This window comes from Typopeltis vanoorti, chromosome 10 (genome assembly GCF_054136105.1).
Source record: "Typopeltis vanoorti isolate ZY-2024b chromosome 10, IOZ_Tvanoo_1.0, whole genome shotgun sequence".
In the NCBI taxonomy this organism is placed as follows: Eukaryota; Metazoa; Arthropoda; class Arachnida; order Uropygi; family Thelyphonidae; genus Typopeltis; species Typopeltis vanoorti.
The window spans coordinates 73,683,619-73,697,103 of record NC_143558.1 but is presented as its reverse complement, the minus strand read 5'-3'; the positions used below and the strand labels follow the sequence as shown (position 1 = coordinate 73,697,103).

Sequence of the window (13,485 nt, the reverse complement as noted above, 5' to 3'; positions counted from 1 at the left end):
AGAGGCAATAAAAACAAGTACTTTTATTATGCCAGTGAATAAGATGTGAGGAGTCTGTGTAATATATTTCTTAACAAATAGTGCAATTAGAGACAACTGGGATAAAAACACACTAATTAATGAATCACATGTCCCCTCATATAGAAACTATGCTGTATAGACTGAAACAAAAACATATGTTGCATGGGCAAACACAGTATCTAACTAAAAACTATTGTTATTAATTAGATGTGTGTGAGTTCAATTTCCCAAGGCAGCAATAAAATTCAACCGAACGTGGTAAAATTCGTAAAAGTGTTAAAACTAAGTAATATATATATAATGAATGTTATGGCAGTTTCACATATGGAATTCGGTTGAAGAGAGTTAGCATTTCAACTCAATTGTCAGCTATGCTTTTATCTTTCGGTTGTGTGATCTTTTGTTAATACTGCACCAATCATATGCACGTTTTAATAACCTGCCTTTGCTGTCTGTTTTGCATTAGGCTTAATTACCTTAAAGGGAGAAAAATCACAAAAGAGAAAAATGTTCCTCTCCCGGGATTCCCTTATTCAGGTAATATTCACTAATTTCATGTTATCAGTCTGTGGTGTGCCAGTATCGGTAACTGGTGATATTATTTGATCTATTCTACGTTAAAAAATTTAACCCTGAGATGGATAAGTGGCTGATAAAAAATTTAAAAAAATTCCCGCAAACAATCAGAAGAAGCAGAAACAGGCTCAAAAAAAAGGACAGTATTTCATATTTTACCAGAACAGCCCGCATCGTCTTCAGAACCAAACGGTAAAAGGCAAAAAATGTAATATATGCATTTGATTTTTGCAATATTCACTGTGTATGTTTTGTATTGAATATAAATACAATAAATATTATAATAATATATCTCTCTTACGATTTTTTTTTTCGAGGGGAGGGCCGTGAAATATTTTAATTTTTGCAAAGGGGGCTCTGACATCCAAAAGTTTGGGAAGCCCTGTTATAGATCAAGCAGGAGCACTTGCTTTACCTTTTTGCATCAAGTGTGCTCATTTTTGCAAATTTATCAAATTTATATATAAGGGATGGCCTGCACTTGAGTGCATTTGGTTACAGATCCAGAGAAATTATTTATTAGTGTTAAATCTAATATGTAGAACCAAGGAAACTAAATAATGATATATAAATTAAAGATGCCAAGAAATTATATTGACCTCAATAAAGGTCGAAACCAGTCTAGATAGTGGCACTTCCCATAATGCATAGCATTATACATGCTATGCATTATGGGATACTAAGGCAACTGATGTGAAATCATTATCCTCTATATATAAGTAGCACAGTCGTGAAGTTACTTCACGCACAAACTTTGTTTGCTTACACTTGGATAAAGGAAGAAACCAAGAATATAATTTCTTGGCATCTTTAATTTTTAGTATAACCAAGTGAAAAAAACTACAAAAATCATGATCTAGTTTTACTAGATCTACACACTTCAGAATGCCAGATAATTCTCACCATCCTTCCAACCTATTTAACCATTTCTTAAGCAGGGTTCCTTCTCAAATAAACACCCTCTGTCTAAAAAGAAACCGAACTTTTGATAGAAAATAAAACACAGGCCAATTATAATTATTCAAATCATTTATTTCAATCAATATACTCTTCCTCACCTTTGATACAGCATTTGGCATGATCAATTAATTCGCTAAATGAGTTTTTTAAATCAGTTTTTGGGATACTGTTGAGAGTCGTGGTTACTGCCACTTGAACGTTTTTCAGTGGTCGCGTATCGCTTTCCTTTCATCAACAAATGAAGTCTGGGGAAGAGAATGAAGTCACAGGGTGCTAAATCAGGTGAATACGGCACGTGATCCAACACACAAACTTGGCTTTTGCTCAAAAACTGTCTCACAATGTTCAAACGATGAGATGGTGCATTATCATGCAAAAGTGACCAGCTGCCTGCATCACGATATTCATGCCATACACAATGAATTCTCGCTATCAATCGCTTTAAAACTTCGAGATAAAACTCACCATTGACCGTTTGGCCAGGTGGAAAATTCTTTGTGGATAATGCCCTTGGAATTGTAGAAACAAATCAACATTGTCTTTGCTTTTGACTTCTCCAAGCAATTTTTTTTTTGGATGCCCCCTCTTCTGGTGTTCTCCACTCAGCACTCTGGTGCTTTGTTTCAGGCTCATACTCAAAACACCACATTTCGTCACCAGTATCGATCGTTTGAAGGAAGTTTGAGTCCTTGCGAGCGGTTTTAATGAGGTCCTTGCAGTGTTCAATTCAATATTCAATACATTTTTTGGTCATCGTTCAACTTGTGAGGAACAAATTGCGAATTCAATTTAGGTCCAAACTCTTAGTCAAAATGTTGTGCACAGTTGATTTTGGATTCCCCAATTCATCTTCAATCAATCTCATGGACGATTTAGGGTTTTCTTTGATGAAATCATGCACTTTTCGGATGTTAAGTTCACTCAGTCCAGTTTTTGGATGGCCCGGCTTTTCATCATCCTCAAGCGTCTTGTGACCACTTTGAAATCACTTAAACCATTCATAAAGTTGTGTACAGGATAAGCATTCATCAGCATATGTTTTTTGAAGCATTTGATGCATTTCGGTAAATGTTTACCAAGTTTAACACAAAAGACAATCACTGCTCTTTGTTTGAAACTCATTTTCTGACAGTTCGTCAAAACACACTGTCACTCTTGACACTATAACTCGGCTTCTAATGAAAGAAATGTCAAACAGTTGACACAACACTAATGAAGGTTGCTGCTTTCGGCAACAAAAAGATACAACAGGTGGCATCACTAGTTTCCTCTATTTTCAAAAGGTTCGGTTTCTTTTTGGACAGAGGGTGTACTGTAGATGAGAATTCTCTTGTCAACTCAGACCCTCACCTTGTCCAAGTTTCTTTTACTCTGAAGCATCCTTCACCCAGCTATTCCCAATCTCATATCCGGTGATGATTTCCACTCCTTTTTATACATGGTCTGGTGGTCTGATTACTGTTTCTGTTCAGGAGAACATAAAGAGCACCCAAACCTGTTCCCACTGAATAGTGCAAATAAATTATAACCAGAATGATGATCTCATTCTACATTCCAACCAGAATCCCTGACCAATATCCAAGCTTTGATTCTCCAACAAATATGTGCATTAAGACAGTCAAAGTTAGCATTAAAAAAGTTAGCATACAAGTGACTAAGACTAAAATTCCACCTTGCACTCAGCTGGCAATGCAGCATGCAACAGCTGCAATAAAATCGTCACCGACTCCAAATCTGATTTTGAAAGATAGAAATGCATGAAACTTGCATACTATTCAAATGGCTGTTAAGCTATCTGTTATCTGTTAAGCTATCTGTTCCCTTGCACCACCATTAAATGTAGTCTCTATGCCTTCCATATTCCACTTTTTCCCAGTGGATGATAATAACATCACCCAAAGATAAGACAGAGACCCTGTTATAATTCTTTTCCTCGAACTTCAGCATAGATGACTGTAGCGAAGTACTTCCCACATTGCCAAGAACAGCTCATTCCATGTCTTCACTAGGCTTTCATCAGAAAGAAATCAAATTCTGAATAGTTTTGCAATGTATTTCTGTCCTAGAAGAATTGTACCACTGGCAAGCTATTCAGAAAAATTGATGAAAACTTGTGCTCCAGAATTAAAATTTATAATAAATTTAGTTTAATCCTTTATCCAAGTGTAAAGCAAACAAAGTTTGCGCCTGAAGTATCTTCAGGACTGGGGCATCTCATGGAAAAAGTGGACAAAGCTGTCATTACTCCTTGTCTTAGTATCTCCCATAATGCAAAGCACATCTCCTTGCAGATATGTATAATGCTATGCATTAAGGGAAGGGCCACTACCCAGACCGGCTTCAACCTTTATTGAGGTCTCGTCAGTGGGAGCCACACCCAGAGATGGTTATACTAAGGTGGAAGAAATGGATAAGTCATATTTACCTATAAGAGTTGCCAAAAGGTGTCTCACCTTATTAAATTACTCCAGATTTAGAGAAAAATGTTGGAAGTTTTCTTCCACTTGGTTGTCTGCAAGGAGATGTGTGCTTTGCATTATGGGAGATACTAAGACAAGGAGTGATGAGAGCTTGGTCCACCTTTACCATGAGTTGCCTCAGTCCTGAAGATACTTCAGGCGTAAACTTTATTTGCTTACACTTGGATAAAGGATTAAATTAAATTTATTATAGTCTTACCAAGTGGGGAAAAAACATCTTTCTCTAAATCCAGAGTAATTTAATAATAAGGTGAGACATTTTTTGACAACTTGTATAGGTAAATGACTTCTCCATTGCTTCCGCCTTAGTATCACCATCTGGCTTGCACTGATGAGTCCTCAACAAAGGTCGAAACCAGTTGGAAGCTTGGGTGATGAATGGCAATGCTGTAGCCCATGAAGTTTTAACTGACACTTGGCTGTTGCTGTCACCCAGGTCCTGGATGGGGGGAAATGAATGGCAATGCTGTAGCCCATGAAGTTAACTGAGGCACAGCTGTTGCTGTTACTCCTCAGATGAGATAGGAGCAAATAAGTGGCTCTGCTCAGTGGTGGGGTGAGCCTGCCACGGCATAGAGCCAACCAGTTCTGAGAGTTCTTCTCAGTGGCAGGGTGAGCCTGTTACTGAGGGGAACAACCCTGAGTTTTTGGAGTTTGACCCGTACTCTAACATTCAATAAAGGCCGAAACTGGTCTGGGTAGTGGCCCTTCCCTTAATTCATAGCATTATAGATTTCTGCAAGGAGATGTGCTTTGCATTATGGGAGATACTAAAACAAGGAGCAATGAGAGCTTGGTCCACCTTTACCACGAGTTTCCTCAGTCCTGAAGATACTTAAGGTGCAAACTTTGTTTGCTTACACTTGGATAAAGGCTTAAACTAAATTTATTTAGTCTAACCAAGTGGGAAAAAAACTTCCAACAATTAAAATTTATCTTATGTAATCTTTTCAGTCTTTCCCACTTTTCCTATATCTACTCTAAAACATGAACCTATTTCAAATAAAAAAGGAAACAGCTATCAAACTAGTCCAGTTGTTCTCATTTAGTTGTCTCTGAAATTATGGAAATGGTATGAATAACCAACTTTTTTCACCTCAGTCAGCTTCTTCATCTTATTCCATAGTCAATCTTCAAGATCACCACCCATCGTCCTTTGGGTAAAGTCATGAGATTGGTTCAATTGATATGGTTGCTTTCAACATTTTGAATACATCCGATTAGGTCCAGCACAGAGACCTTACTAAATGACCAAAGTGCCATAAGATTGTAGTTTGGTCATTTCACCTCTGAACATTCACTATATGTCAGATTCTCTTCTCAGATTTCTCTACTATAGAAAGGCTATACTCTTTTATGTACACACACACACACACACTATGTAAGTGACCTTATCTCGCTAACCTCAAATCATATTCAAAGCATTGCTGATGAAAGTATGTGCTATTTCTCTTCTTTATTTGAGAAATCTTTTAGTATATAATTCGATTGAAGCTTCAAATGAAATGAAAAGGAGAAATTCATATTTCAAATCTTCCGTAACCAGTACCTTAAACTCTAATTTTCTTGCTGTTCTTCGGTTTGAGTGAAGATAACATTGTGACCTTCAGTGCTATTAAAACACAGTCCTGTCTTATTTTCCACTATTCAGAAACTACAAATAAGATGAGATTTCTGTTATTGGATTGCTAGACTTTTCTGCCAAAAACACATCTCCTCTTCGGCTTCCAAAGAACGAATAATCCCTTTCTGCTCAAGACACTACTTCTCACATGTACTACTGCTAACTGAATAAATTCCACCTTTGCTGCTCACATATTTGGAGTCATCTGCCAAAAAACATCCCTAGGGAGTTTCTGCTATCCAGAAGAAGACAATCTGATTTATTGATGACTTCCCTTTCCTTTCCTTCACAGATTCACTCCAGTCATTTTTGTATAGGCATTCTGTTTCTGCCTTATGGTGTTATGACTTTTCTACTAGAGAGAGAGAGAGAGCCTCTGTGGTCAGAAAAAGCTGAGTTCAAATCTCATCCAGGATTTAAATAACCATTATAATTTTTTTTTTCATCTGAAAGTGAGTTAGCCAATCTTATATGGAAGTGGAAGAGTTTCATCCCACTAAACAAACAAACCAGCAAGAAAATGCACACAATTTACAAACAATTACACTGGCCTCATCTTTCTTCTGTTATTGTAAGAACTTGTGCTATTGATGTAGTGAACATCTATTCACTTTCCAACTTCAGACCTATAACAAACTTCTCTTCCTCCTTTGGAATGGTCCTCTGTCTTTCCTATATAAACTGATTCCTTCTTTCCTCTGTTCATTTTACCTCTCACCAAGCCCAAATGTGGTATACATTTTGCAGCCTTTTGTGTATTTGGGAGGGGAGGGGCAGGTTAATATAAATATAAAATAAAAATTTAAATCATTAAAAATGCAAAATAGCATTTTGCACTTTTAAGTATCATATAACTAGTAAGAACTATGCTTTTTTAAGTTGCTCACAAATAATAAACTCATTTCTAAACGTTTTAGTTATAGCATGTATTTTTTATTTGATAGAGAAATGCAAGTTATTAAGGTGAATGATATTACAGAAATCCCCTATGATTTCCTAATACTGTGCTGTGGAAGTCAGTTTCAAAAATTTAGATTCATCCCTCTCACATCTTCTGGATCTAAAGAAAATGTACGCAGATTGTCAATGATTGATAGAAGAAGTAACTTGCTAACAATAAATAATTACGTGGATGCAGCTGTAGCTCTGAGATGGATCGGTGAACATTTTTCAACATCTAAAGGCAAGCACTGTATCTATTTCAGTAAATATACAATAATGTTTTTCAAACAGTAAACACTAAAAGGAATCTCTGCAAAAATTATCTAAAAAATTGTTCATAGGAAATGAACAATTTTTATATTTATATTTATTTATAATATATATATAATATTATAAATTATATATATTATATTTTATATTTATATTAACCTGCCATCTCTCCCCCATATACACAAAAGGCTGCAAAATGTATATCACATTTGTGCCTGGTGAGAGGGAAAATGTACAAAGAAAAGAAGGAATCTTTCTTTTTACAATTTTCCTCCAGATTGGTCTATTACTTGTAACCACTCCTTTATTGTTATATCTAACATTTCATTCTTCTAAGAGAGATCTAACTGAATCAATCCACCTAGACCTTGATCTTCCTCTCGGTCTCTTTCCTGCCATCTTGGCAACAAATGCCTGTTTTGCTAACCTTTCCTCACTCATTCTATTTAAGTGGCCATACCACATTAGATTAGCTCTGCTGATACATTCTTGAATGCTGATAATGTCAAGTTCCTTTCTAATATCTTCATTTTTAATATGATTCTGCCATGATGCCATCAGCTCACTCCCAAAATTTTCTCAGACTCCTCACTGTGGTCTCTAGTCTTTGATCAAGTGCTTTATTTCTAACCCAGCTCTCAGATCCATAACTTAAAACTGGTTTGAACATGGTCTTGTATACTGCTAGTTTGGTGTTTTGCCTAATTTCTCTCTTATTCTATATAAATTTATTCAGCTGGCTACCCACCATACCATCATTGCTTATTCTGTTGATTATTTCCATATTTTACCTGCTATCTTCACTAAAAACTGTGCCTAAATAGCTGAAATATTTTAACTTTTTGTTCTATAAGATCACAATTCAGATTGCAGCTGAAGTTTTCTATGTTCCTGCCTATTTTCATTGTTTGGGTCTTTTTATTATTATTATTATTATTTGACACCTCCAGGGAGTCCAAAGACTCATCGAGGGAGAGTGTGCCAACAACATTGAATGATTGTCCCCTTCCAACTACTAACCACACTCAAACTTACTTAACTGAGCCATTATTAGCAGAGGCTCTACCAATCGACCAACCTTTTGCATTTTCATGCCAAATTTGTTGCAGCTGTTATTCAATTTAGTTAAAGAATTCGGGAGACTTGCACTAGATGTGTTTAGGAGTCAAGTATCATCTGCATAAAGCCTTTTCATATGCCTTTTCCAGATCTACAAAACTTAAGGACAGATACCTGTCATATTCCCACAATTTCCCAACTATTTGTCTTAAAGTGAAAATCTGATCTTGATAACCTCTATTTGGCCTGAACCTTGCTTGTTCTTCTCCAAGTTTCTCTTCCACAATTTTTTTCAATCTCTTTTCAAGTATGCTTTCATAAATCTTACCTGCAACACTCAGTAGAGAAATTCCTCTGTAATTCTCACATTCAGCTTGATTCCCTTTTTTTTTTATAAATGGGTACTGTGAGAGCTCTACTCCAATCATTGGGAATTTGGCCTTCTGTCCAGGGCCTCTGAATTATGCAGCATAGACACTGCAAAACTTTTATACCTCCATATGTAAGCATTTCTGGTCAAATATCATCTACTCCTGCTGCTTTTCCACATTTAAGTTTTTGATGGCTTTTTCTACCTCAAGTATTAATATGTACACCTCTTTGCATTCCTCTTGAAAATTTTCTAGTATGGTTCTGTCACTGCTTGGTTCATTTAATAGTCTTTCAAAGTAATTACTCCAGACATCTAGGATTTCTTTATCTTCAGTTTTCATGTCACCTTTATCATCTTTGATTCCTTTTACAGTACTCTGTCCTCTGTTTCTAATCTTCTTCAATAGCCTGCAGAACATTTTGCCACCTTCCTGATATTTATTTTTCATACTCTTACCAAAGTCTTCCCATGATTTTTGTTTAGCTACTTTTACATATAGCTTAGCTCACTTACATTTTTCTCTGTATTCTTTTAGGGCATCTGTTGGCTTATTTGCTAGAAACATTTAGTATGCTTTCTTCTTTTCTCAGACTTCTTTAAATTCCTGTGTCTGCCACGGTGTTCTTATTTTTCTCTCCTTACATACAACTTCACCACATCCTGCCAAGCTGAATCAGTCAATGCCTTCTTCAGAGTTTCCCACTGAGACTCCAAGGTTTGGTTCTTGTATACCTGTAAGAGCTGCTTAACTTTAATTATTTTTAAAACTTTCTTACATACTGTTCTTTTCAATGTGATATTCATCAGTAGTTGTTAAGATCTTGGAGAAAGTAGTGAGGGACCGTATACAGCATTGGGCAGATGAGGGTAATGTTATCTGTGAGAGTCAACATGGATTTGTGAAGGGGCGCTCTTGTTTTAGCAATATGCTAGCCTTTTATAATAAAGTTACAAGAACATTAGATGAGGAAAAGGCATATACTGCAATTTTCTTAGACTTAGCAAAGGCATTTGACAGGGTGCCACATGATAAGCTGATATTTAAGTTGCAACACATGGGTCTGGATGTCAGATTGGTCAACTGGATTCAGGATTGGCTGTCTGATAGGTATCAGAGAGTTGTGTATGGTGGAGCAGTTTCAAGGAGACAGAGGGTTACAAGTGGGGTCCCACAGGGCTCAGTACTAGGACCTATATTGTTTAACCTTTATATCAATGACATTGCCAGTGGACTGCATGGGAATATTCAGTTGTTTGCGGATGATGCGAAGCTGGGAAGGATTATTAGTAATAGTACAGATGTGGTAGCCCTGCAAGAGGATTTGAATAAGCTAGATAGACGGGCAAATGAATGGGGGTGTCAGTTTAATGCAGCAAAATGTAAGGTCTTGAGGTTTGGGAAACATCGATGGGATGCTGCATACTTTATGGGAGGAGTTATACTGGAGGAAGTGGAGGAGACAAGAGATCTGGGGTTGATGATTGATAGAAACCTGAAGTTTAGGGGACATATTGCAAAGGTGGTGAAGGTAACACAGAGGATTGCTGCAATTATGAGAAGGACACTGACCTGCAGAGATAAAAGAGTTTTCATTCCGTTGTATAAGTCTCTGATCAGACCACACTTGGATTATTGTTCTCAGATTTGGTCCCCAGGATTTGAAGGGGATAAATTAACTGTGGAAAGGATACAAAGACGGATGACAAAGAGGGTTTCAGGACTGTACAAGGATAGTTATGAGGATCGGCTGAGGGAATGTGGACTGCAGAGTTTGGCGGATAGAAGAAGGAGAGGTGATATCATTGAGACTTTTAAACTGTTGAGAGGTGGTTACAGGGTTGACACTGGGAAGTTCTTTCACTTGGTTGAACAGCGGGAAGGGGTGATGACAAGTGGCCATCCCTGGAAGTTACGAAAGGAAACTGTGAGCAAGAGGGTGAGGAGTGGTTTCTTTGCATGGAGGGTGGTTGAGCCGTGGAATGCATTGCCTGATAGAGTGGTGAGGGCGAGAACGGTCAATGAGTTTAAGGAGTGGTATGATAGACTTTGTGTTTCTTAATGGGGACCTCCCCTCGATGAGTCTTGACAGACTTTATGTTCTTAGGAAGGACCTCCCACGATGAGTCTTTTGACTCCATGGAGGCCTGAATAATAATAATAATAATATCCATTTTTATCCTGCTTAGTACTAAGTAATGGTCACTTCCAATCTCGAATCCTCTGTATGCTCTTGTATCCTGAACCAGCTTCATTATATCACTATCAGTGATGACATAGTCAATGAAGTTTTTCTTATTTATTGTGTCTTCTCTCCATGTGAATTTGTGCACATCTTTATGTTAAAACATGGTGTTAGTAATGACTAGTCCATGTCCTGAACAGAAGTCTAGTGAATATCTACCATTATGATTAACTTTGCCTTTTTCTCCAAATTTTCCCAACATGTTTCTATATGCCTGAGATTCATTTCCCACTCTCCTGTTCAGGTCCCCTACAAGAACCACTTTTTCAATTTTCCTTATGCCAGCTGCCTGTGCCAATGACTCAAAAAACTCTTCCACTTCTTCCTTGGAAGAACCTTCTGTGAGACTATAGGCACAAATAAGTTTCATTGTCCCTTTCCCCATTTTGAAGTTTGATCACATGACTACTTGAAACTGCTTTCCAAGCCAGTTGAATGCTATTGCTACTCCTTCCTCTCCCTGATCAATATTACATGAAAATAGCCTCCTATACTTATTATTTAGTAATATCTCACCTGTTTTTGTTTCATTTGTCTCACTAATGCTAATTATGTCCACGTGGTACTCCTCCAGTTCTTCTGCAAGTTCGATTTCCTTTCCATTAATACTCCTTATAATGATGGTTCCTATCTCCAGTTCTTCTTATGTTAGTTTTATTCTTCTTTTTCTAAATGTTGATTTGGAGCTTGTTCCAGTAGCTTTTTCACTGTTTCCGCTGGTTCCCTGATGAAAACAGCAGAGGCCTTGCTTAACCAGGCGACACCCCAGCCAGCATGAAATCTCATAATTTTGTACCATCATAAGCATTTGTAGTTTAAGCCAGTAAATGTACAATTTGGTCAGCTGTCCTAAATTGATAGCCCATCCTCGTTCGTTCAGTACCCAGTAGATACCTACTAACGGGACACACCATGTGAAGATGAAGATTGGACATTAGGTCAGTAGCCCCAGTTGGTTCTCTGCATTCCTGAAAGCTGATGTGGAGGTCTCCCTCCAGTTATTTGGCTTTGACCCTTAAGAAACAATAAATTTAGTTTAATCCTTTATCCAAGGGTAAGCAAACAAAGTTTGTGCCTGAAGTATCTTCAGGACTGAGGCAACTCATAGTAAAGGTGGACCAAGCTCTCATCACTCCTTGTCTTAGTATCTCCCATAATGAAACACACATCTCCTTACAGACATGTTTAATGCTATGCATTAAGGGGAAGGGCCACTACCCAGACCGGTTTCGACCTTTATTGAGGTCTGTCAGTGGGAGCCAGACGCAGAGGTGCTGATACTAAAGGTGAAGCAATGGAGAAGTCATATTTACCTATACAAGTTGCCAAAAGGTGTCTCACCTTTTTTATTAAATTACTCTGGATTGAGAGAAAGATGTTGGAAGTTTTTTCCTACTTGGTTAGATTATAATAAATTTAGTTTAATCCTTTATCCAAGTGTAAGCAAACAAAGTTTGTACCTGAAGTATCTTCAGGACTGAGGCAACTCGTGGTAAAGGTGGACCAAGCTCTCATCACTACTTGTCTTAGTAGCACCCATAATGCAAAGCACATCTCCTTGCAGACATGTATAATGCTATTCATTAAGGGAAGGGCCACTACCCAGACCAGTTTTGACTTTTATTGAACACCTTTTAATAAACTCATATAGGTAAATATGACTTCTCCATTGCTTCCACCTTAGTATCACCACCTCTGGGTCTGGCTCCCACTGACGAGACCTCAGTAAAAGTCGAAACTGGTCTGGGTAGTGGCCTTTCCCTTAATGCATAGCATTATACATGTCTGCAAGGAGATGTGCTTTGCATTATGGGAGATACTAAGACAGGTAGTGATGAGAGCTGGTCCACCTTTACCACGAGTTGCCTCAGTCCTGAAGATACTTCAGGCTCAAACTTTGTTGCTTACACTTGGATAAAGGATTAAATTAAATTTATTATAGTCTTACCAAGGTAGGGGGAAAAAAAAACTTCCAAAAACCCTCAAGGAACTTACAGGAAATTAATAATGATGTAAACTTAATCGTGTAGTAGAGCCCCCGTAGCTCAGTCGGTATAGATGAAGCCCTTTTTCTCATATCATGGATGGGAATCGAACCCAGGTCAGAATGACCTGGGTTCGATTCCCATCCATGACACGAGGAACCTTTATCTAGTCTCTTTCAAGTAAAGGTGAGCTAGTTGGTCTCATGTGGAGGTAGAGAGTTTTTTTCACCTGGAAACTCAGGTTTTTCATCCCTCAGAACAGGCAAACCAGCCCCATGAACACAGATGGATTTTCAGCCATGAATACTTATGATCCAGCCATAGGCCTGATTTGTCAGTTATATTATTATTATTATTATTATTATTATTATTATTATTACCCCAAGACTTCATGGAGTGAAAGACTCATCTGGGAAGTCCTTTTATCACACACAAATCTCATCATACCGTGTCTTAAACACACTGAAACTCCTTGCAGACACCACACTCTCAGGCAAGGCATTCCAGTCATTCACAACTCTGCATGAAAAAAACTTGCCTCTCACTCCCCTACTCACACCCTCTTTATACAGTTTCCGGGGATGACCTCTGGTTCTTCCCCGATCTCCCTATTTTCTGTAGAACTTCTCCAGCATTGATCCTATAACAACCCGTTACCAACTTGTCGGTCTCCATAATATCTCCCCTCTTCCTCCTGTCCACCAGCCTCTGCAAATTACATCTTCTCAATCTTTCCTCATACTCGACATTCCAGAGGTTAGAAACTACCTTAGTCAATTGCCTTTGGACCCTTTCCAACATCTCTTCATCCTTCTGAAAAACAGGTGACCAAATCTGGGCAATAGTCTATGTGTGGCCTAATCAAAGCCTTATACAACAGAACAAGAATCTCCCTACTTCTACACGTCAGTGTCCTCCACATCATTCCCAGAAGCCTTTGGGTTGTCTTCAC

General features: G+C 37.9%; 1 protein-coding gene across 1 annotated transcript in view; it reads left to right on the top strand.

The window, feature by feature from the left end:
- Window positions 1-13,485, top strand: part of LOC150102509 (cilia- and flagella-associated protein 61-like) — a 509,206-nt gene that overhangs the window by 155,845 nt on the left and 339,876 nt on the right. The window contains exon 8 of the mRNA XM_090399377.1: window positions 6,606-6,844. Within this exon, the coding sequence (XP_090255503.1) occupies window positions 6,606-6,844 (239 nt within the window). The remainder of the gene's footprint in view (window positions 1-6,605; window positions 6,845-13,485) is intronic.